A 23766-nucleotide genomic window follows, 5' to 3' on the forward strand; every position below is an offset into this window, starting at 1 on the left:
TTACGAATTTTAATTAGCATTTTTTTAAAAACTTCACTGTATTTTACATACTTGAAACCAATTTTCAATAGTCTAGTAAATTTAGTATGCAAATAAAATCTACCATAATTACCAACTTCACATTATTAAAGAAGTGCATCTCACTTCAATATAAAATAAAGTGCTCACAAACTATAAGCATTTGCTAAAGCCAACTATTTCACCAGCAGTGTCAGGCACATCATCTTACAAATCCAGACCTATTATACTGTTGAGCTACCCCGAATAGAGACTGCCAGTCATTACAAGTTTATATGGTGGCATTGGATGTGGACAAACATCCTTAGGAAATAGGATACAACCTACAAATTATTTAGATCTTTTAACTGAAACCTGATTTTTATTGGGATCACCTATGTGAAAGGCTATTGCAAAAACTAGATCTTGAACAGGACTGTTTATTTGCAGAAAGAAATTGACATGTTTGTTGACATGACATAGGTTAATTCCTTTAAACATGAACAAAGTTTTGTAAAATATCTGTTTAGCAGTTCTAATGTCAATGATTTACATTAAAAATATACAAGTTTGAGACAGCTGGGGTATACTCAGGTGTAAATTAAGTGATGTAGCCTGTAATTAGGTAGAGCAAGAGCTATGGATAAAAACCACTATTTGAACCAGTTGACTACTCTACCTTTTAGATCCCTTTCTTTAAATTGAGTAATGGGAAACATCATGGCATCAGCTAGTTGAGTTGAAAGTACTGCATGACAAGAGCTGAGCTGTAAGAGGGAAAAAAACAAAAGAGCAAACAGTCAGCTATGTAAGTTTTTGGAAAATATTACTAATTCCAATTCTGCTTGGCTTTAATAGCCTCCATGAGCAAAGTTGCTTTGGTATAAATTTCATTTACAGATGACAATCAAGTCTTTAAAATATCTTTCCTGAGCTTCAGCCATGTTTGCAAACTACTTCAAGCTAAAAAGGACATTCAATACAGAGTTTTAATTTTAAATGTTAGCTGATAATTATACCCCTTTCTTGAAACCTTGTCCTCTCTTGGTTTTCAATAGAGCTGACTGGAAAAAAAAAATCACAATTTCTGTTCCATGGGAAATTTAGAAATGTCTAGTTTTTGTTTAGGACTAGAACTAAGCAAACAAACAAAATTGACGTTGTAAGCTCCAACCCCGAGGCCCCTGGTTCAACCATGGCTCACAGGATCTGTAAACTCCTGGTCAGCAGTGGACTGAGAGGGAGCCAGAAACTTAGATGCCCTGGCAGCCAGAGCTGGAGCTGACCTGGGGGCTTTGGGCTTTGAAAACGGGTGCTTCCATCTCTGTAGCAGAAAGCCTAGAAACCCCGGGACTAGCTGCATGTCAAGGCCGCCCAGAGCCCTGGACTCTGGGGTCTCCAGCCCCAGGGCAGCCTGTGTGCAGACCCTGGAAGCCCAGATTCCCCAGCAGCCTTTCAGGCAAACTGTCAGGCTATTAGGCTTGGTTTTATCAGAACCTTGCCTGTTGTTCACTGGAGGACTGAACCACACATGTTTCTGCAAAACATTTTGGGTCTGATGAATCTGCGTTTTCCAACAAAACCGTGTGTGATGCTGTATGGAATATAGGTGACCATTTATAATATTATTGATATCAATATTACAAAATTGCAATGAATCTTATACAAGATATGCCATGTAAGGTATCAGTGGAAAAGTTATGATTTGCTAAATAAGATAAGCTTGTTTATCTTTAAGTTATGAATGTGTGGTACATTTCATATCTCAAACTTGTGCTGTGTATCTGGGTGATACCCAGACAGATTGGCATCACATTATCCAGCCCTCTCTATGGCCAATCAAAAGCAATCAGCTGTACAATGAACCCATTGAGAGAAGCCAGGGACTATGCCTATGAGTCAGCAGGACCTGAAGGGACATGCCTGTGGACAGGGGACTCCAAGAGCATTCCCTCATGTTGCTAACTTAGCAACTTTGTCACTAGATTTAGTGACTTTTTGGTTTCCCTAGTGAGAAAATAAGCATCAAAGTGACCAGTGACAAATCTAGTGACTTTCACTGCCAATTATAGTGACATTCAGAGAAAGAAGACACCAATATCTAGTCACAAAATCATTCACAAGCAGCTCAATAATGTAAATAAAATCCATTCCATGCTCTTCTTACTACATTCTGTTGCACACCAAGTCAATGTCATTACATCTCAATTGAGCATGTGCTCAGAAGGAATCACATTCCAGGGCTTCTTGGGCTGAGATTACTATAATTTGCAGGCGAGGAAAAGAAGTTTGTGGAGGCTAATTAAATACTTTGCTAAAGCCAGGTGCACTTTGGAGAGAGCAGCACATTAGCCAGGGCTTGTTTTTACCCAAATGTGTTCTCTCACTGTTCCATAGTAGGTAGCACACCCTGTGATGCAGGGAAAGATGGCTAATGAAGTGGGCGGAGGGGGAGGGGTGGAAGAGAAGGCAGGTGAGCCAGTGAGGAGAGCCACACGGATGGAAGGTGAGGTGGGATGAGACAGGACCATGTGCCCCAAAGGGAGGGAGGGGCATTGTGCTTCCCTGAATGAAGCCCTTACTACAGGATCAAAGGTGGAGCTGGCTTGATTTCAGTTCCCCTTTACTCCTTCCCCTGGTTTGGCCTGGGGTTAGCTGCCCAGCTGTTTTCAGAAATTAAATCCTGGAAGCAGGGGGAAGGGCTCTGGCTAGCGGATTTTTGTTTTTAAATCTATTTCTTGGTTCCCTGCGCCAAGCTCAAGTGAGGTGAATGTCCTCTTCTCCCTGGTTCTGGGCTTTCCCTTTCACTAACCTGTCAGCTCAAATCCAGGCTGGCAAGAAAGGGAGGCTCAGCTGAAATTAACCAACCCCAGCCAACCTGGGCTGCAGTGTACAGAGCACCCTTCCCAATGAGCAGACGGCGCCCTCCTAATGATGACAGTGTACTGTTGTAGTTGCTTCTGCTGTGCAAAAGAACGTAGTAAGAAGAGCATGGAATGGACTTTACTAACACTATTGAGCTGCTTGTGAATGATTTTGTGACTGTGTGTGTGTGTGTGTGTGTGTGTATATATATATATATATATATATATATATATATATATATATATATAAATAAAAATTCTCTGTTGATTTCTCTGGAAATTTTGTTCAGTGACTTTTTTGACTCCTTTTGAGTACTTAACAGCTACATCTAGCAACTTTTCAGGGTTTGTCTGGTAACTTCCTGCTTTGTGGAGTTGGCAACACTGGTTTTCCATGCCCATGTGCTCTGAGCTTGTGTTTAGGGCAAAGGATGTACAAGCCACATGGCAAAGGATATAGAAAGGCAATTGGATCATCTCCATTTTATTTTCAATCCTGCTTCTCACCTCTAGAGTAACTTCTCTACAAACTGAAGCTTTGAACAAAGGACTGATAAACCCATTGGATGTGTTGCAGAGGGATTTTACAAGCAAGCAAACTCACCAATGCTGCTAAGAACCTGATATATGGATTCTGAAGTCATGTGTGTGTATCTGATTGCTTTGATCATTCAACAATTTTCTTCTCATTCTTTTCTTTTCTAATAAACCTTTGGTTTTAGATACTAAAGGACTGGCTGGCAGCATGGTATTTTGGGTAAGATCCAAACTAGTATTGATCTGGTAATGTGGCTGGCCCTTTGGGGATCAGAAGAACATTTTGTATAGTAGAGAGTTTTAAGTAACTTCTCACTTTACTGGATTTATTTGCTGATTCAGAGCCAGAGACTGGAATGCAATAAAGAGGGTTATGTGATTTCTTTTCTTTCAGCTTCTTGATAACCAGTGCGATGGATCAAGAACAGAGTTTGTGACTGGTTGGTGAATCTAACTACAGTGTTAATGACCAGTCTCTCTTTTCTGCAGCCTGCCCTGTCATTGCCATTTCCAGTATGGGATACCCTAGGCACCTTGGGTCACACCCTAATTCATCAGAAAATTCTTGTTCAGCTGAAGTTTTCAGGACTCCATCCTCTCATGATTCTACCTTTCCCTGATTTCTTCAGCATGTTCTTATCTCATCAACAACTTTCTGTGAGGGAGTTCTACAGAGCTCTGTTCTTGGCCTATTCTTCGTCTCCCTTTATATATTTTCACTCTCTTGGTTATCTGATGGGCTAATATGACTTCAGTTGCCATCTTTATGCTAATGACTCCCAAATCTACCTCTCCAATTTTGATCCGACTTCCATCATCCAATCCCACATCACAGCCTCTCTGTCTTTTCATCAATGTAAACTTAACATGGCTAAAAGAGAATTCCTTAATCCATCCCCCCCGTTTTCTGTCAATGTTGACCACGCCACCATCTTCTCTACAGCCCTGGCCTATAATCTTTGGGGTGGGTAACCTCTGACTCCTCCCTTTCTTGGTCCTAACACCCAGGCCATGTCCAAATCTCATGGCTTCTTCTTCAATAAGATTTTCTCTTCATCCACATAGCTAAAATTCTCATCAACATCTCATCATCTCCAACACTTAATGCTGTAACCTACATCACCCTTCCTCTAGTCCAATAAAAGCACGTCCCTGTGATTCTCACCATATCATCCCTCTTTGAATCCCTCAACTGTCTACTGCATCCAAGTGAAGCTTCTTGTTCACACCTTTAACACCTCACAATTATGACCCTACCTACTTTCTGCTCTTCTACCTTATCAAGCCACTTCTCCATTATGACAACTATGCCAACCTTGATTGTCACTTAACCCCTCAAGCACCATTACACTTACTGCCATGCTACTCTTTATGCATGGAGTATCTTCCCCAAAAGAATGTGTAAAGTCTCAACTGCCTTGTCCTCCTTCAAATCCCTCCTCAAGATCCATTGTTGTTGAGATGCCCATATAAAATAGCCAAATGATCATGGCTGGATAGAGAGCCAATAAGAGTTCCTGATAAAAGCTTTTTAAATATAGAGAAATAAGTTATGGAACTATCAATGCACAAACCTTATATTAAGTGTGTAAAATTACTGTTACCCTCTTCTTCCCTATCCCTTCCAATTTCCTTCCTATTATGTTTTTATATTCACTTGCTTCATCGTGTCTTAAATTGGTCTGCACTGGTTTGACCAAGAATGGCATCTTCAAATGTCTAGTACAATGGGTTCCCTATTTTAACTGCAGTTTTGGGGTACTACCTCAACACTAATTATAAATGATAGTGTATATTTGAAATTGCCCTTGATTTAAAGGTTATTCACTTTGGTGTGAACAGATATTGAAGAAAGTGGTATCAATTTATGTCCACAATTAATGCTTATACTATAAATCTGCTACCTTCTAGTTCCGTAGGGTGACAATTTTTATGGCAGATGCCTACAGAAAGTTACAGGACATAAAAAGTACATTGTTTAGAAACAATGTAATCTTACTTCACTAAACTGATTCTCTATCTTCAGGCCACACAATTTTATACTGTGTCAAGGGAAAGTAATTAAAGTGTTACCATCATTAATAAATAAAAGCTACTTCTGAACGCTCATCCTAAAAAAAGCCAAGAATGATAGTCAGTTGAGAAGTCTATAGATGACTAACAAAGGTTAAAGGTAAGCCAAACACATTCAACACTTGCCTCATCTATGACTTTTGCAAACTGTTGTAGGGTAGAGCTCATAACTTCATCATCGCCCCCTAATGGAAAACGCTATAAAAATAAAAAAGAAAATGTTGACACATCCTTGTGGATGATAGAAGAAAGCTGTAACCTAATAACATACTGGTTGTCTAATTATATTGAAAGGAAAAATTTAGGAACTTAAATACCCACATTTAGAATCAGTAACTGTTAATTACCTCGTAGGACATTTTGCAGAACAGCTTATTACTTTCATTTTAACAGAGTATTTATGACAACTACATACATAGTTACCTCTTTTAAAAATCTGTCAGATTAGTTCTAGTATTGGGAAGAATTCAAGCTTGACTTCTCTGGAGAATGACATTATTATTCCAGTTTTGTCAACTCTCTCAATTTTAGATTTGGTGTTTTCCTTAAACCCCCAGATCTCTGTCATGTGATTTAAAAAAATGTCTTAAGTAAAGCAAACTTCTAGCCTTCATGATTATGGAGAGAAGTTTGAAAGTAGGATCCTAAATGTTCAAAATCCAGAATGCAAAAAAAAAAAAACCACCCAAATTTATTGCTGAAAATGTCATACTTTAAACTAATCGTGGTTTTTTGTAGGATGATGCCTTCCCTCCGTCCCCATTTTTGACTACATGAGGTTGGCAATACTGTTTTCTACCCATTATTATCTTTTATTAGAAAATGCATGTGAATCCTCAAGTTTTAAAATGTTAATTTTGTTTTAGGTTGTTTTGTGGTGCATTTTAAGCATTTCTCTTCTTCACAGTGGTGTCAGCAATTTTCTAAAGTATTAGAAAGTCTAAGAATAACAAACCTAGCTTTCCATCGTAATGGAAAAGTAAACCAAAAGATAAAATACAGGGCTCAATGCTGTTGAATTCTGATACTTAATTCATAGCAATTATATATAAAAACACAATGAGTTTTGCTTCAGTAAGGACTGCAAGACTGAGAGACATATACCTTATATCCATTGAAAGACCATCAAAGCTGTAACTAAAAACCTAATTGAAATGAGGAAATTCACATACTGGCAGAATCTAGCAAGACAGAATATCATTCTCATGCCATCTCTAAAATGTATCTCATTATAGTTAATATTCAAAGTTATTATGTCCTCATGTCAATACTGTATTATTTTCAGGTTTTATTTAGGAAAAGCAACTTTTAAGATAGCAGGTTTTTTTTTATAGAGATTTTGTTTTAGATTTTATATTTGATGCAAAACACAGAGCAGGTATGCTACAATTAATAAAATGGGAAAATTTGGTACACATTTTAGATACTTATCTGATAAAGCATGTAATTAAACAATGTTAATTACATATTATGCCAGGCAGATTATTATTAAGCATATCAAAGTTTGCTGGCATTGAATTTATATTTACTGTAATTACCATGACAAAATTCATAGAAGCATGAGTTGCTTGGTTATACTATGTTTCAGGATACCATTCAGTCCCGGAGGTCACGTGTTCTGTGACTTCCCGGGATCTCTGACTTCTTCTGAGGCAGAGCGGCCTGCAGGAGCAGCAGCCAGGGTTGGGTCAGCCCCCCTTGGGGCAGCAGAAGCTGCCCTCAGCATCTGCCGCAGGAGCAGCAGCAGGCCTGGAGCAGCTGCAAGCCCTACGAATGCTCTGTTTGTTGTCCCTCCCTCGTCAGGGTATTTTTTAGTAAAAGTCAGAGACAGGTTGGAGGCAGGTTGGAGGCATCTATGAATTTTTGTTTATTGCCCGCAACCTGTCACTGACTTTTACTAAAAATATCGGTGACAGAACTTTAACCTTATCTATGTTGCAATAAAAACTGCTGTGGTACATAGCTGCTGTTTCCTTATAGCAAGACACCGCAAAATTAACTGATCCTAATTTTAAGTATACAATGCAGTTGTAGCCTTGTTGGTCCCAGGATATTAGGGAGACAAGGTGGGTGAGGTAATATCTTGTATTGGACCAACTTCTGTTGGTGAGAGAGAGAAGCTTTCGAGCCACACAGAGCATTTTTTCACATCTGGGAAAGGAATGCCCAGGATCACTGCAAAATGTTCCACCTTGCATTTCACTGTGATGCTGGGAGTTCCCATCACAGACCCGAAGAAGAGCACTGTGTGGCTTGAAAGCTTGTCTCTCTCACCAACAGAAGTTGGTCCAATAAAATATATTACCTCATCCACCTTGTCTCCCTGATTTTTAAGGACTGCCTTGAGAGTTTTGATTTTCAAACAAAGCCGTTAGTGTTAAGAAAGCAAAATAACCAAAACTCACTACATTTCTAATTAGTGATTTATCAACATTCCAAATTTGTTAGCTTTTAAATAGTAATATTGAAAAAAATTCCACACAAACATTATTATAGCTACTTTAAAAATAAATTAAAATAGGACTTAAAGATAATTAAAACTGCAGTAAGAAATTACACATGGACATTGTTAGTAGCATTCATATTTATGGACTTTAAAATGTGGATTTGAAATGTAAAATTCCACATTTAGTCTCTTTTAATAAGAAAAGCAAGCTAATTTAAATTAACATTGCAAACAAAAACATGCTACAAATGTCACATTTTCAAAAGACTAAATCTGTATAATCAACGAATAGTAATACTTGTCATGACTTATACTACTATTACAGAACAGTAGTGGGAGACCATAAGAACGTTCATACTGAGCCAGACAAAGGTCCCTCAAGCCCAGTGTCCTGTCTTCTGACAGCAGCCAATGCCAGGTGCCCCAGAGAGAATTAACACAACAGGCAATCACCAAGTGATCCATTCCCTGCCACCCACACCCAGACTCTGGCAATCAGAAGCTACGGTCACCATCCCTGCCAATCTTGGCTAATAGTCATTGATGGACCTATCCTCCATTAATTTATCCAGTTCTTTTTTTAACCCTATTATAGTCTTGGCCTTCACAATATCCTCTGGCAAAGAGTTCCACAGGTTGACTGTGCATTGTGTGAAGAAATACTTCCTTTTGTTTTAAACCTGCTGACTATTAATTTAACTTGGTGACCCTTAATTCTTGTGTTATGAGAAGGAGTAAATACTTCCTTCACACACGTCATTTTATAGACCTCAGTCATATCCCCCTTAGTCGTCTCTTTTCCAAGCTGAAAAGTCTCAGTTTTATTATCTTTCCGTATATGGAAGCTGTCCCATACCCCTAATCATTTTTGTTGCCCTTTTCTGAACTTTTTCCAATTCTAATATATCTTTTTTGAGATGGGGCAACCACATCTGCATACCAGTATTCAAGATGTGGGCATACCATGGATTTATATAGAGGCAATATGATATTTTTGTCTTATTATCTATCCCTTTCTTAATGATTCCCAACATTCTGTAACAGCTAGGGACTAGATTAAATATCATAACTCATTTGACAAGAACAAGCTGTGAAAGTTATGATGTTGGCTCCATCCAGGGAAAGGTTTAAAACTAAAATTCCCAGCTTCACACCAGTAAATTATGCAACAACTTGGAATCTCAACAGGGGGTGAGGAAAAAATGGAGAAAAAAAGAACTAAGTTCATATAAATGATCTTCCCACTGCTGTATTCCACAGAAGATGGAAGGAGAGTGTGCAAGGGCTGACTACTTCTGATTTACAAGACTATGACAAGGTGTATAAACCCCCTCACTGGACAGGAGCAACTCTGGCCTAAGGGAGCCCCGCCTCCCCACCCCTGTAGAGCATGCTTGGTTTGGAGGCAGGGTTTAAAAGGCAGCCAGAGGCTGGTGGGCCAGAGGGAAGGGTGTGCCCTGAGAGCTCCAGGGAAAGACATGAGCTGTGCCCACACCAAGCCTGGGAACTGGGGAACCACAGCACCTGGAGACTGCGACCAGGGCTAGAAGCTCAGAAGGTCGTGCTCTTCAGGAATAGATAGTGGCTGGCTGGGATGCACGGGGAGATAGTTTCCCTGGGTCACTTCCTGACTTGATACTCATGCAAGGCACCACCAGGTGAGTGAAGCCAAACCAGCCTGCCAAGGCCCGGGGTTGGAAACTGGTGGAGTAGGAAGGCCAAGACTCCAGTAGCCTGCCCCATGAGCTGCAGCCCCTAGGTAGGGTGGCTGCCCACAGAGATATTAAAAAAAAAAAACAAATTGCCCTCCAGAGCCCTCTATTTCCTCACATTTCCCTTAACGATACTACTGTGCGTATGAAATATCACTCTTCATTCAGTGGGGAAGCAAATTATGGGCTTCAGAATTTATAAAAACTGCTAATTTGGGGTTGGAGATTTCTCCTCCCAATCACTGGAGATGTGTGTGGCTGGGTACAGGCTCCATTCCTCCTCATTGGGTTCCTGGGGAATGGTACATCTTCAGGCCACACAACCTCTTCTTATGACTACTTGAATTATAGTTGTTATCTAGCAAGTGCTCACTGCTTTTGGGCTACTGTCCCTTTAAAATGTCTCTAGATGACTGATGGTCAGCCAAAGACGTTCCCTTTCCTAATATTATTCATGGTGGTGGAGCTGAGCCTAAAGACTCTGCCCTGTGAAAAAATCACAGCAAGTCTAGTTTAGCATTCTGCGGGTTCTATGGATTGAGTATCTTCAACACAGATAGGAAGCAACCCCTGTAGCTGGTGAATATCTTGTGAACCAGCAGCTGCAATGGCTCATTTTGTCTGGATCAGACCTGTGGAGTTTTGCACTTTTTTTTTTTTCTTCCCATACAGCAAATTGTACTTTTTTTTTTTAATAATGTACAAAAGCATTTATTCTGAACTATTTCAAAGGGAAACTGATTTATACTGTACCTGCTTCTCATACTCTTTTAGAAGTTTTGAAGTTAGATGAGTTGCTGCACTTAATTCATTCTGGTTTTTAAAAAAAGGGAAACAGTTTAATCCTATTTTTTCTTCCAATCAATATATACTCTAGGCATTACATTTATGAAGAGGAAACAGGAATATGGAACAAAAGGTTAAAATGGAAATCATCTCAAAACACATATAGCCAGATTTTCAGAGAAGCTGAGACCCACAACTCCCACTGAAATTAATGGGGGGGGGGGGGGTGCTGAGTATTTCTGAAAGTCAATACAACAGTACATATCATGCACACTGTAGAGTTATCAGATCCATAAAAATTGGACTTGCCTTCAAATTTGCAATTGTCTTGCAATTTGCAGACAACACAATATTTAGTTCACATCAGCCACCTTAGTTACTGAGTATTAACTACACGTGGGGATGAAAATTGTTAGAACAAACCATTCCATTAACTGGTTACAAACTTCTTAAAATAACTGGGTAGACAGGGACTAAGGAAAGATCTGTACAAGCAGTTTCATACACCTGAACAGCAGAAAGTGCAGAAATAAACAGCAAAAAAAGGAAGTAACACAAAGAAGCAACATGCAGGTAAAAACAAGTGTGTCATGAAAATAAGCCCCCCACACCACCATATTAAAGTAAAGATAAAACAAAATAAGGCAAAATACAAGCTACAGGAACTAATGTTAACAAGATTAAGTGAATACAAGAAGAAACTGTCCAAATGTATTTATTAACTAATATTAATGGCAATTTTTCAGAAAAAAATCCTTTAGACGTCTAAAGGTGTGTTAAGTGCAAAGAGAACACAACTCTTCCAACTGACAAATCTTGTTTCAAAACCAGCAGGTCTTGGCAAACATGTTATTTTCCAGTTTTCATCTCTAATTTTAACCTATAGTTTAAAAAATACAGTTTACCCATGTTCAAATAAGTTGTTAAAAGATGTTTTTTTATAAGCTTTCTAAATGCATACAGGGAACAGCTATAATTTTACCTGTGCATCATAAATTCGACGCATGGCTTGATACAACTGGTGGATGTAACTGGAAATTGCTGCAGCATCTTCTTCAAACACACCCAGCAAAGAACGTGTCTGTCAAAAATAGAATACAATATGAATTTGTATCACTCTTTTAAAAATCAATTTAGCAAAGAATGTCATGGTATTTCAAAGACATTAAATATGATTTATTTAATGAATGAGGCACTAAAACAGATTTATTTTTCCAAGTGACAGCAGAAAAACCTCAAAACTAGTAAAAATAGGGTTTAAGAAAACATGTTTTCTTATTCATAATATAGATGCTCATTTTTCTAAAGTTTACAAAAGTTTCAAATTACTGTAAGTGTCTTTATATGTTTCTCACTTGATAGAAGTAGATATGTCAGAGTGAGCAGTCCCCTTTAAGGGAACTGGGCTCAGTTTCATGTGCGCCTGGTTAGCCCATCTCCCAGATGACAGGACTGAGAATCTAGAGTCATGCGACAGTCATGTGAGGTGCAGGGCCACAGAACATAATAAGAAGCCTGAACTCTATCAGGAAGAACTTGAGGTCAGGCTCTCAAGAATCTAGAGCCAAGAGAGACAGACAGTGGGTTGGGCTCTCCACAGCAGGCTCAAGATGTGGGATAAGCCTGAGGACAGGCCAATGAAAAAAGAAACTAAAGGGAGAGGAATAGACTCTAGGTAGAAAGTGGTCTAGGGAAGTGAAACAAGCATTCTATGAAGTGACAATGGATTGGCGCTGTGGCCAGTCACCGCTTGCTGAAGGATCCCTAGACCAAAACCCCAAGTAGAGAGAGAACCTGAGCGCACCACCTGGAGAAGATGGTGCATATGTGCCCTAAGCTTTTCAGTAGCATTACCACCAGAATGGACAGCCTAACTATCTTGCCAGAAAGGGAGACGGTTTACTACACTGGAGAATCTGGTGAGAGGCAGCAAGAAGGCATGATGAGCCTGGACTGGGGTAGTGAAGAAGAGCTGTTTTTGTTGGTCCCTGAGAGGGGAAGGACTCTCAGGTGTGGCTGGACAGCTAAACTCTGATAGACACCAAATCACTGGGCTGCCAAAAGGAAAACTGTGAAAGATCATGTCTCCATATCTAGGAAGGTATGCCATATTGAAACCCCATTATGCCTATGTATATTAAGCTTTGCTACATCTTTTTCTAAAAATTTTAAAATACATCCATCCCACAGGCACCAAAAGCATGTGACCATAATCATAATAAACAGGCTTATCATAAACAGCTGAAAGTAACACCTACAGCAAATGCTTAAATGAGAATGAGATAGCTGGTAACTTGTTTGCACTGGAGTGGCAATGAATTTCCTCCAGCAAAAGGCAGATAGTGGTATGTCCACTAGCTTCAGGCCTATTTATTCCAATAGGCCAAAATCCCACATGGGGGAAGAGCAAAGAACTCAGTTTGTTGTGACTCCATTTGGGGCTCTATCAGACCTTCTTCACAGAAGTAAGATGACTTTACAATAAGGTGCTTTCAAATGCCTAGACATTGAAATACATAAGCAATGCCTTGCATATTCTTGCCACCCCTTAATTTTACCAGCTGCACAAGGTTACTATAGCTTGAAGAAAATCTTCAGCTAAAATCCAACTGAATCTCAGCAAATTGTAAGTTTTGGAGTATAATTTTGTTGCATTTTAAAGGGCAACTACACAGATGAATAATCTTTATACACAGAATACTTTCTGGAATATCTCCTTAGCAGACAGGAAACATTTGTGAAGCTCACTTAAATTGAGAGCTAAGAAACAAACCTCAGCAACAATGCTTTCTTGCAAAGCAGAATTTTTTTTCCATGCTTCTCCTTATCAGACTTTTGCTAACAAGACAATGCAGTGACACTTGAGAAGATAAGTAAAATGCCCTATTTACACACAAACATTCTTGAACCTAGCAGTGAACTACTTATACTTCTATTACATACTCCATTTCTAGAGTGTAGGTTTTTGGATTAACTACTTTAATCTATTTTATAATACAAAAGCATGTACTCTAATTCTACAGTGGAATAAATTATCCTAAAATGTATTATGGAGATGTGTGAAGAAAGTACAGTGTGTATATATGTTCCACAAATGCTAATATCAGATACCCAAATCCTTTAATAAGAACATACCCCAAATGAGTAAGTAATAAGGAAAAAACTTCTGCATCATTATTTTATTTAACCTGAAACATCCACTTGGTTGTCTGCATAGTACAATTAGAAGCCTGATTAAAAGAGCATCATACATAGTGTGCAACTTTTTTCATAATTCATCTCGTTTCTAACTTCTATAATAACCAGAGGATGTGCAAAATCTGAAGTTATCCTGCTGTATCCTGACAGACTTATACTTACGAAACTTTTAATGTTTTCTAATGGAGACAGAGGGGAAAACATAAGATAGAAACCCTAAGTGCAGAACGGCAGACTCAATACTCTCAAAACAGAATATTAAGTGGTAGCTGACAATTTTAAAAGGAAAGAGAATACTAATTTGCGAGGGGGGCAGAATTTATCATTTTGAAATAAAATAATATACCTACATTTAGTGGTATTCCTATTAACATGAAGACTTATTGCAATCTAAAACTCCGTGGTACAGGGTTCAAATATTCAAGAAAGTGAAAATATATGTAGCAACTAAGTTGCACTGAAGTATGTTTACTTAAAGTTAAACATTATTACATTCACTAATTGGATTTCTATTTGTGATGTGTTTATTACCCTGAACATATCCACTAAGTAACAGAGTATGAGAAAACATAGGCCTGTTTCTTAGAAGTCTAAAAAGCTGAAGCTCAGTTACTTTGGGTATGGAGCTTCGCTTAAACTCAAGCTTCCAGCAAAAATCTAATTGGTATTGTACGCTCTTTGGGACAGAAACTCTGTCTTCCTGTACATGTAGAATGTGCTTACCACATTGTAGAAGCTACCGGAATACAGTAAACAGTAATCAACCTTATCTGGTGTCAAAAAAACCACGCTGTCTAGTGAGAGCGATTTACAGGACGCTAGATTTTTTATATTGTACATGTCTTAAAATACTACTGCTAATGTAGAAGTCCTTTTGTAGTCTATCACCACAGTTTTTGGCTATTTCTATAGCACAATAGGTTTCAAAGGCAGTTCTTCAATTTGTGCAGGATCTTGCAGTAATGAACTAATGGATATGACTAATTGAACTTTAAATATTACATGTAGCACAGTTTGCTAAACTGCATAAAGAACTGATTGTGCTTTTTGATAATCTTATCTCTATCTTTCTTTTAAGATAGTCTAAAGAATACCAAGTGTTTAAAGTTTCTGACATTCCAGAGGCAAAAGGTAGCTTTTTCCTCATTAAAAAAACACTGATAGCTTTAAGACTTAGTAGAATGTGCAATACTACAAGCTAAAGTTAAGCATAAGATTTGTTTGCCCTCAGATTGTAAACTGCGCTCACATATGGCTCAGGAAGGAATTTCCCTGCCTAACTCCAGCACTGCACAACTGTCTAGGTCAGTAGTTCTCAACCTCTTCAATATCATGACTTATGTTACACCAGAAAAGTTTCAGGATCCATCTAGTCATAAAAAAATGGAGTGGTCATGACATTCTGATTGAGAATTCATTACACTTTGTCTTACTCCCTCTCCCCTATCCCTCTGAAGATAGAGATTCCAAATGCTACAGTGTGATCCAGTAAAACAAACTGTTCCACTTTGTGGCCTTGTACTGCTGTCTAATTCTGAAATAATGGAACCAGACTGTAAAATGAGACCGTAGTTAAAATAAATAAAAAAAATTATTGTTTTTATTTACTTAGCAATGGTCAGAAGTAGAATTCAGGACAGAGCATGGAAGAATGTAAGGAATAAAATTACTTGGTCTCTAATATGTTTTGCGTCAGCCAGCATTTTCTACCCAAACTAATGGTTTTAAATAGACACAACTTTACCCTTAAAAATCAAAAAATTAAGACCTGTGCCATATGAAAGCATGTAGGCAAATCTAGCAGGCTCAAAAGTGAATAATGATCTCTAACTCAAAATAAATTAGACTAGCTAAAGCCTGCCACAAAACCTCCACCGAAGGATTTTCTAGATGATCAACCTGTCTGAAAATTTGTTTAATCCCTTTACAGTTTAACTGTATTTTGAATTGGTGTCTATAAATTAACAAGCCATCCTTCCATACAGTGAGTATTTCCAACAGCAACTTACTTTCCTTAAGATTAGTGAAAAAGTGTATTTAAAAGAAGGGGGCAAAAACTGGATGCTAAATTATCTTGCATTTGATATCTTGAGTAAAGACTCTTTGGCTCTGAATAGTCTGTGTGGAGAGCAGAGATTCATTTGTTAAAATCAGTTTTAAAAAACTGGGATATGAAAGAAAAGGCTTCACAGTCAATGTTAGTTCTTTTTAGGCTCAGAAGTAGTAAACTTTTGGAGGGTCAGTCTTTCAGAGAAGACTTAAACCTCAGAGCTTGAACACTTGTGAAAAGCCCCACATGTTGTTTAATTACCCCATGAGCAGTGGCTTAAGCCCTGGCTTCCTGGACAAATCCCAAATGGGTAATTATATTTTGCCTACCTGAATTCCTCCACAATTTCAATGAATAAGGTATTTTTCTTTTGATCCTAAAATATTCAGTAGTTGTATACTTGATTAAACAACTGTTGCCTTTCAGTCCAGAGATAGCTATATTTCAATAGTGGGTGAATTGATCCTAATAGATTCTGGAAAATATTAGTAGAGCATTTTTGTATCTTTGAATAGAAAGCAGTACCGTATATTCCGGCGTATAAGGCGACGGGGCGTATAAGACGACCCCCTAATTTTTTAATGAAAAAATTAGTTTTGCCATATACTCGCCGTATAAGACGACCCCCCCCTTCTGTGGGTGGGAAGTCAGAGGGCTCTGGGCTGCCCGCCGCGGCGGACAACCCAGAGCCTTTTAAATCCTAGCCGCGGCGGGGAGTCAGAGGGCTCTGCGCTGCCCGCCGCGGCGGGGAGCCCAGAGCCTTTTAGATCCCAGCCGTGGCGGGGAGTCAGAGGGCTCTGCGCTGCCCGCCGCGGCGGGGAGCCCAGAGCCTTTTAAATCCCAGCCGCGGCGGGGAGTCAGAGGGCTCTGCGCTGCCCGCCGCGGCGGGGAGCCCAGAGCCTTTTAAATCCCAGCCGCGGCTGGGAGTCAGAAGGCTCTGAGCTGCCCGCCGCGGCGGGGAGCCCAGAGCCTTTTAGAGCCCAGCCGCGGCAGGGAGTCAGAGGGCTCTGCGCGGCCCGCCGTGGCGGACAGCCCAGATCCTTTTAAATCCCAGCCGCGGCTGGGAGTCAGAAGGCTCCGGGCTGCCCGCCGCGGCGGGGAGCCCAGAGCCTTTTAGATCCCAGCCGCGGCTGGGAGTCAGAAGGCTCTGAGCTGCCCGCCGCTGCGGGGAGCCCAGAGCCTTTTAGATCCCAGCCGCGGCTGGGAGTCAGAAGGCTCTGAGCTGCCCGCCGCGGCGGGGAGCCCAGAGCCTTTTAGATCCCGGCCGTGGCTGGGAGTCAGAAGGCGCTGAGGGGCCCGCCGCGGCGGGGGGCCCAGAGCCTTTTAGATCCCAGCCGCGGCTAGGATTTAAAAGGCTCTGGGCTCCCCGCCGCAGCAGGCAGTGCAGAGCCTTTTAAATCCTAGCCGCGGAGGGAAGTCAGAGGGCTACAAGTTTATACCCGGCGTATAAGACGACCCCCGATTTTTGGGGGTTGTTTTTTAGCCCAAAAACCCGTCTTATACGCCGGAAAATACGGTATATAAAGTAGTAATTAGTAAACACTAATTCATTTGACTAATTACTATCATGAATACCATTCTAAAAATATTTGAAGTACTTTGATTAAAATTCTATCTTTTAAATGCAAGTTCAAAGGTGGGGGTTTTTTTTGTTTTTTTTTAGTATTTAGAACAGGGATAGGCAACCTGCGGCACACGAGCTGATTTTCAGTGGCACTCACACTGCCCAGGTCCTGGCCACCAGTCCGGGGGGGTTCTGCATTTTAATTTAATTTTAAATGAAGCTTCTTAAACATTTTAAAAACATTATTTACTTTACATACAATAGTTTAGTTATATACTAAAGACTTATAGAAAGAGACCTTCTAAAAACGTTAAAATGTATTACTGGCACGTGAAACCTTAAATAAGAGTGAATAAATGAAGATTCGGCACACCACTTCCGAAAAGTTGCCGACCCCTGATTTAGAATATTAAACACAGGATTGTTCTTAGAATTTATTTTTCCTTCCACCACTCCCATGAGTAACAACATATTTTAAAACTTAAGTGATGTTGTCAAAGTTCCTCTGGAAACTTCTCTGTCCACTCCCTCCTTCTGCACTTACTCTTAGATCAATACTGCTAATATGTAGCAATATGGTATGATGATTTCAAAATGTAGGATAGTCAAATCCTTTATGGTTTTTCCCTTCACATTTTAAAAAGTCCCTATAACCATTTTAGCTAAATATTTTAAAATGGACATTTTTATTAAAAATGACTATTTTACATAAGTAGCACTACATAAGACTCACCACCTTGCTAAAAATCCTAAATTAAGTTCAGAAATAGCAATATGTGCACACTGTCAAAATATTACAAATCATCCTCAGTTACACTAATAAATCAAATAGTCTGTCAGTCAACATTGTTTTATAAGCTGACATTTGCCAGCTGATTGTGTAATAAGAGCAATGTTCATTTAGCATGAAATATTATACATTAGTGTTATAGTGTTCACAAAGTCAAGAAGCAGATTACAAAACAGTATCTGGTTAACTCTGGTGACAGCTAGCAGCATTTATGGATATTCTGCCTTCTTAATATCAAGCAGCAACTGATGAACTAAACAGCAAAAACTGAATGAAGAAATCAGAGTAATTAAAAAGCTGTAAATCAATAGCATGTATTTCCAGTCTGGGCACAGCTCTCAGAAACACTTCATGAATCCAAGCTTTCTTCATAATTTAAAAAAAAAAATTCTACAATGTAAAAGTTTTGGTTAAGACATAGCCACGGGACTCAGAACAACGAAAACTCTTCTCAAATTGACAATGGGAATGAGTAATATTTCAAAATAAAACGGCCTGTATTTTCAGATTAAGCTCCTAGGAACAGGAGCCTCGCACATTAAGCATCACACAGCTGCAGCGCTGTTTAAGTAAGAGCACGGCCTTTAATATTGCCTAACTAACCACTAGTCAGAGCACACCTGCAAGGTAGGGATGACGTGAGGGGGAAAACTGACACGCATGGAGTGACTGCCTCCCTGCCCCTCCCCCCCCACCAAGCTTACACATTTACACAGCGGCAAAGTTGCGGGGGAAGCTCGGAGTCTATTTGTGGCTTGACACTGCTGTGGCTCACAGCATCCGAGAGACCTCCCCGCACGAGCAAGACTGAAAACACAAGCGGGGCGCTCCTGTACCCTATGCCAGGGGCTGGTCCCCAGGCCCCTGGGAGCTCGCCCCGGACATCACAGTCTCGGCTTCCTGCCCCTTCACCGCACCCAGCCACCTAAGCGGTCCCTCGACATCCCCCCGGCCCGAGCGCCCCAACCTGGGGGCACCACCGGGCGCGGAGCCCCTGGGCCCTGGCTCCAAGCGGCGGCAGCCCTGTCCCCGCGCAGAACCCCAGGCCCGGCCCGCCTGGGCCCCTTTCCTCTCACCTGAGGACTGTCCTCCAACGTCTCCTCAATGGGCAGCTTGTCAATCCCGGGCATGGCGATGGCGGGGTCTCTACGGGCCGACGCGCCCACAAACCCTACCGAGCACCCAACACTGAGCCCCTCCCCCCTTCGTCAGCACAGCCACAACCCCGGGCCCAGCCCCGCCCCGGAAATCCCGCCCCCTCCGCCGCCTTCTCATTGCTCAACGGAGGCGTCACTCTAATTACAGGTGGGGGGGCAGGCCTAGGAGAGAGGGCGTCGAGTGACGTCAGGAGCGGCTCCGGTGGTACTGCGGCTGCCCGCCCTCTCTCAGGTGGGGGGTGGCTGAGTCTGCTGCGTCCGCCTACGCTCTCCCCGCCCAGCACAGCGGGAACCAGGCCCGGTTCCGGGCGGCGCAGGCAGGCTCCTGCCACGGCCTCGTCAATCCAGCTCCGCCCTTAGCCGGGGCGACTCCTTCCCGCAAGGATGCGGCCTCGTCATCGCCCCGCGAGTCCCCGTCTCCGTCTCCGTCTGTAATCACACCCGTACCCAACGTGGGTGGGTTTACAGGCACAAAAACTGCAGGGAGCAGGTCTTGGATGTTTCTGAGGGAGAGACGCGCACTGGGACTTCACTTTCCCCCTTAAAGTGCCGGATGGTGGTTGTGCTTTTCTTCTGCTCAGGCTTTTAGAATTTCACATGGTTCTGGACCTTTCTTAAACTGATAACTAATTCCTCATAGGACGGCTATCCCCACCCCTTTCTACACTGCATCTTCTGTTTAACACGTGTTGAATACAGCGACTCCCCAGCATGGGTTGAACCAATATGTTCCAATTGTGTTCAGAAGCCCTATTTGCATCCTGCTATGGAAGTTGGCCTCAAACATTTTTTTGAGTGTCAAAGTCGTTTGTAATAATTCCTTTTAACTCTGTTTGGACATGGTTTTAAAGCGATGTTCTGCTTTGTATAGCACAACAGAATTAGAAAACGCTTTTCAAACATGCTTGTAGCTAACTGCAGTTGTTTACTAGAAGGACACATTGGCCTGGCCTGTTCCTCCCCTTCTTCCCCCCCCAATCATTCTTCAAAGGCCCTTTTTATAGCTTTGTGACTAGAACATCTTGACCTTGAGTATTGTATTTGTGTGGTTCCTGTAGATGTTAAAATGGATATCTGAGAGGTATGTGATATTCATACCCTAATTGTATAACATTTTAACTTCAACTCCATTCAAAACAGGAAACAATGTGTGAAATGAAATACAGCAAAAATATAAATTCAAACATTTGAAAGGCTAATGACAGGGAAAAAACAAAGAAATAAAAGTATCAGAGGGGTAGCCGTGTTAGTCTGGTTCTGTAGAAGCAGCAAAAGAATCCTGTGGCACCTTATAGACTAACAGACGTTTTGCAGCATGAGCTTTCGTGGGTGAATAAGTTCTGAAGAAGTGGGTATTCACCCACGAAAGCTCATGCTGCAAAATGTCTGTTAGTCTATAAGGTGCCAAAGAAATAAAATACATTTGAAATTGTAAAATAATAGTTTTTTAAAAAGAAATTATTTGATATCATTGGTGGGGAAAAAACAACCACAAGAACTTTTGATGGAAAACCAGTAACATTTGAGTAAACTGGTTATTATTAGGGGGTAAAAAGAAAGGGAACTGCTTCCCCTTCTCAAGAGAAAGAGAGACATATGTCAGGCAAGAAAAGAAGGGTAGGAGAATTTACATTGTTAAATAAACTCCAGTGAGTGTTGTGCAAAGCTAGGTTAGAAAGTGTGATAAGTCTGTTAGTGGAGCAAATGATTAACTAATGTACAGTATTTTCATTGTGATAAAAATTTGTTTATCATTATTTATTTAAGATTCCATATTCTAAAAGAATTAGATGAGATGTAGACATTAAATTGTGTAGTGGTTGGGGAAGGAAACTAGAAGTAAGAACTCGGGTTCAACTGGTTTAATTCCCAGTTTAGCTACTGACTCATTATGTGGCCTGAGGCATGGTCACTTAACCTCTTTTCCTCATCTGCAATATGTGACTAATCTTGCCTATCTCACAAGGATGTTGTGAGGATTAAGATTTGCAGTAACATTCTTATCTATCTAGTTCTCAAAATTAAAATTTTATGGATATGCCATACACTAATTCACAATCTATAAATGTCATGAATGGCTTTCATTTTTTGAAATTAGTCAACTAGTGACCATTTAGTACCGCTGTCAAATCATGGGGAATTTTTTTACTGGAGACACTTTGTCTATTTTGTACAATATGTAAGATTGAGGACGTATTTCCTTAGCAAAATCATATATCGTAGCAAGTTGGATTGTGGAAGTGGAGTTTCTGTTGCATCTATCATCTGTGCACCTTTTTAGATGTCAATAGACAACATTTATTTTCTTTTAGTTGCCATGAAGTGAAAATAATACATCTTAAATTAATGCTGAAGAGATGGAAGTGTGCTACAACAAAACCACAACAGATTTGGCATTAAAATGTAGAAATTTGATTTGGCATGCAAAATAATCTCAACAGGCACATGAAAACAGGGCTCAGTCCTGCTCCTGTAGAAGTTAGCAGTAAAACGCCAATTGACTTCAAGATGGTTTCTTTTTTTATTATTCCCTGCAACATAAGGGGACTTAGCTGTTTGAAATGGATCCCTTGAATAAAAAAATAAGATTTGTTAATTTTCTAGTAATGTTGTTTGTATTTTTGCAATTTTTAGAAGGCAATATTATTCATATATCTTTAATTTGTTGAACAAGACTAACACTGGGAACCTGGGAACCCTAGATGGCAGTATTACTTTAAAAAAAAGTCAAGAATTATAACATTCAAAAACCAGTTAGAGAACACTTCAACCTCCCTGGCCACTTGATTACAGACCTAAAAGTCGCAATCTTACAACAAAAAACTTCAAAAACGAGAGACTGCTGAATTGGAATTAATTTTCAAATTGGACACCATTAAATTAGGTTTGAATAAAGGCTGGGAGTGGATGGGTCATTACACAAAGTAAAACTATTTCCCCGTGTTTAACACCCACCCACCTCCCCGCCCTTCAGTTCCTTATATCTCCTTGTCAAGTGCTGGAAATGGGCCATTTTCATTACCACTACAAACAGTTATTTTTGTCTCCTTCTGACAACATCTCACCTTAACTGATCACTCTCCTTATACTGTGTATGGTAATACCCATTGTTTCATGTTCCCTGTGTATATATACATCTTCCTTCTGTATTTTCCACTACATGCATCCAATGAAGTGAGCTGTAGCCCACGAAAGCTTATGCTACAATAAATTTGTTAGTCTCTAAAGTGCCACAAGTATTCCTATTCTTTTTGCGGATACAGACTAACACGGCTACTACTCTGAAACCAGTATTACTTTAGTTTCGGTTCTTCAAACACCAACTGAGTTCAACTGAGGCCTGGTCTACACACTACTAGGTTAGGTCGAATTTATCCGCGTTAGGTCGATTTTATAATGAATGCATCTATACAACCAACTCTATTCTGCTGACCTAAAGGGCTCTTAACATTGACTGCTGTACTCCTCCCCGATGAGGAGAATAGCGTTAAAATCAACCTTCCTGGGTTGAATTTGGGGTAGTGTAGACGCAGTGCTGTGCAGTTCGATGGTATTGGCCTCCAGGAGCTATCCCAAAGTGCTCCAATGTGACCACTCTGGACAGCACTTTCAACTCCAATGCACTAGCCAGGTACACAGGAAAAGCACTGGGAACTTTTGAATTTAGTTTCCTGTTCGTTCAGCGTGGTGAGCTCATCAGCACAGGTGACCATGCTGTCCAGAATCGTAAACGAGCTCCAGCATGGAGCGAATGGGAGACACTGGATCTGATTGCTGTATGCGGAGAAGAGTCAATGCAGGCAGAAGAAATGCTGATATATATTCCAAAATCGCACAGGGCATGGTGGATGGAGGCTATACCAGGGACACACAGCAGTGCTGCATGAAAATTAAGGAGCTCAGGCAAGCCTACCAAAAGACAAAGGAGGCAAAACAGTCACTCCGGGTGAGAGCCCCAGACATGCCGCTTCTATGATCAGCTGCATGCCATTCTAGGGGGGGACCCTACCAGTACCCCACCACTCTCTGTGGACACCTGCAAGGTGGCAGCCTCACACAACAGGGATGAGGATTTTGTGGATAAGGAGGTGGAGGAGGATGCGCAGCAGGCAACTGGAGAATCTGTTCTCCCCAGCAGCCAGGACCTTTTCCTTACCCTGGAGCCAATAACCTCCCAGGGCATATTGTTCCTGGCCCCTGAAGGCGGAGAAGGCACCTCTTGTGAGTGCACGTTTGTAATGACACTACAGGGGTTAAAATAAATTGTTTTTAATGTTTGATTTGACCTGAAAAATTGGGATGCATTCACAGCCAGTACAGCTACTGGAAAAGTCTGTTAATGTGTCTGGGGATGGAGCGGGAATCCTCCAGGGACATCTCCATTAAGCTCTCCTGGAGGTACTCTGAAAGCCTTTGCAGAAGGTTTCTGGGGAAGGCTGCCTTATTTCATCCGCCATGGTAGGATACTTTACCACACCAAGCCAGTAGTAAGTGGTCTGGAATCATTGCAGCACAAAGCATGGCAGCAAATGGTCCTGGGTTTTTGTCACATTCACGCAACATTCGGTCTTTATCTTTCTGTCAGCCTCAGG

At 40.8% G+C, this 23766-nt stretch overlaps 1 protein-coding gene across 1 annotated transcript in view; it reads right to left on the reverse strand.

Annotated features, from left to right (window-relative positions):
• Positions 1 to 19208, reverse strand: part of APPL1 (adaptor protein, phosphotyrosine interacting with PH domain and leucine zipper 1) — a 55559-nt gene extending 36351 nt beyond the window's left edge. Inside the window, exons 1-5 of the mRNA XM_045024055.1 lie at positions 19094 to 19208; positions 11398 to 11496; positions 10383 to 10442; positions 5598 to 5669; positions 677 to 764 (exon numbers count right to left, since the gene is read on the reverse strand). Of these exons, the coding sequence (XP_044879990.1) occupies positions 677 to 764; positions 5598 to 5669; positions 10383 to 10442; positions 11398 to 11496; positions 19094 to 19147 (373 nt within the window). The 5' untranslated portion in view covers positions 19148 to 19208. The remainder of the gene's footprint in view (positions 1 to 676; positions 765 to 5597; positions 5670 to 10382; positions 10443 to 11397; positions 11497 to 19093) is intronic.
• Positions 19209 to 23766: the final 4558 nt, after the last annotated feature.

The sequence above is a fragment of the Mauremys mutica genome, chromosome 7 (assembly GCF_020497125.1).
Source record: "Mauremys mutica isolate MM-2020 ecotype Southern chromosome 7, ASM2049712v1, whole genome shotgun sequence".
Lineage (NCBI taxonomy): Eukaryota > Metazoa > Chordata > Testudines > Geoemydidae > Mauremys > Mauremys mutica.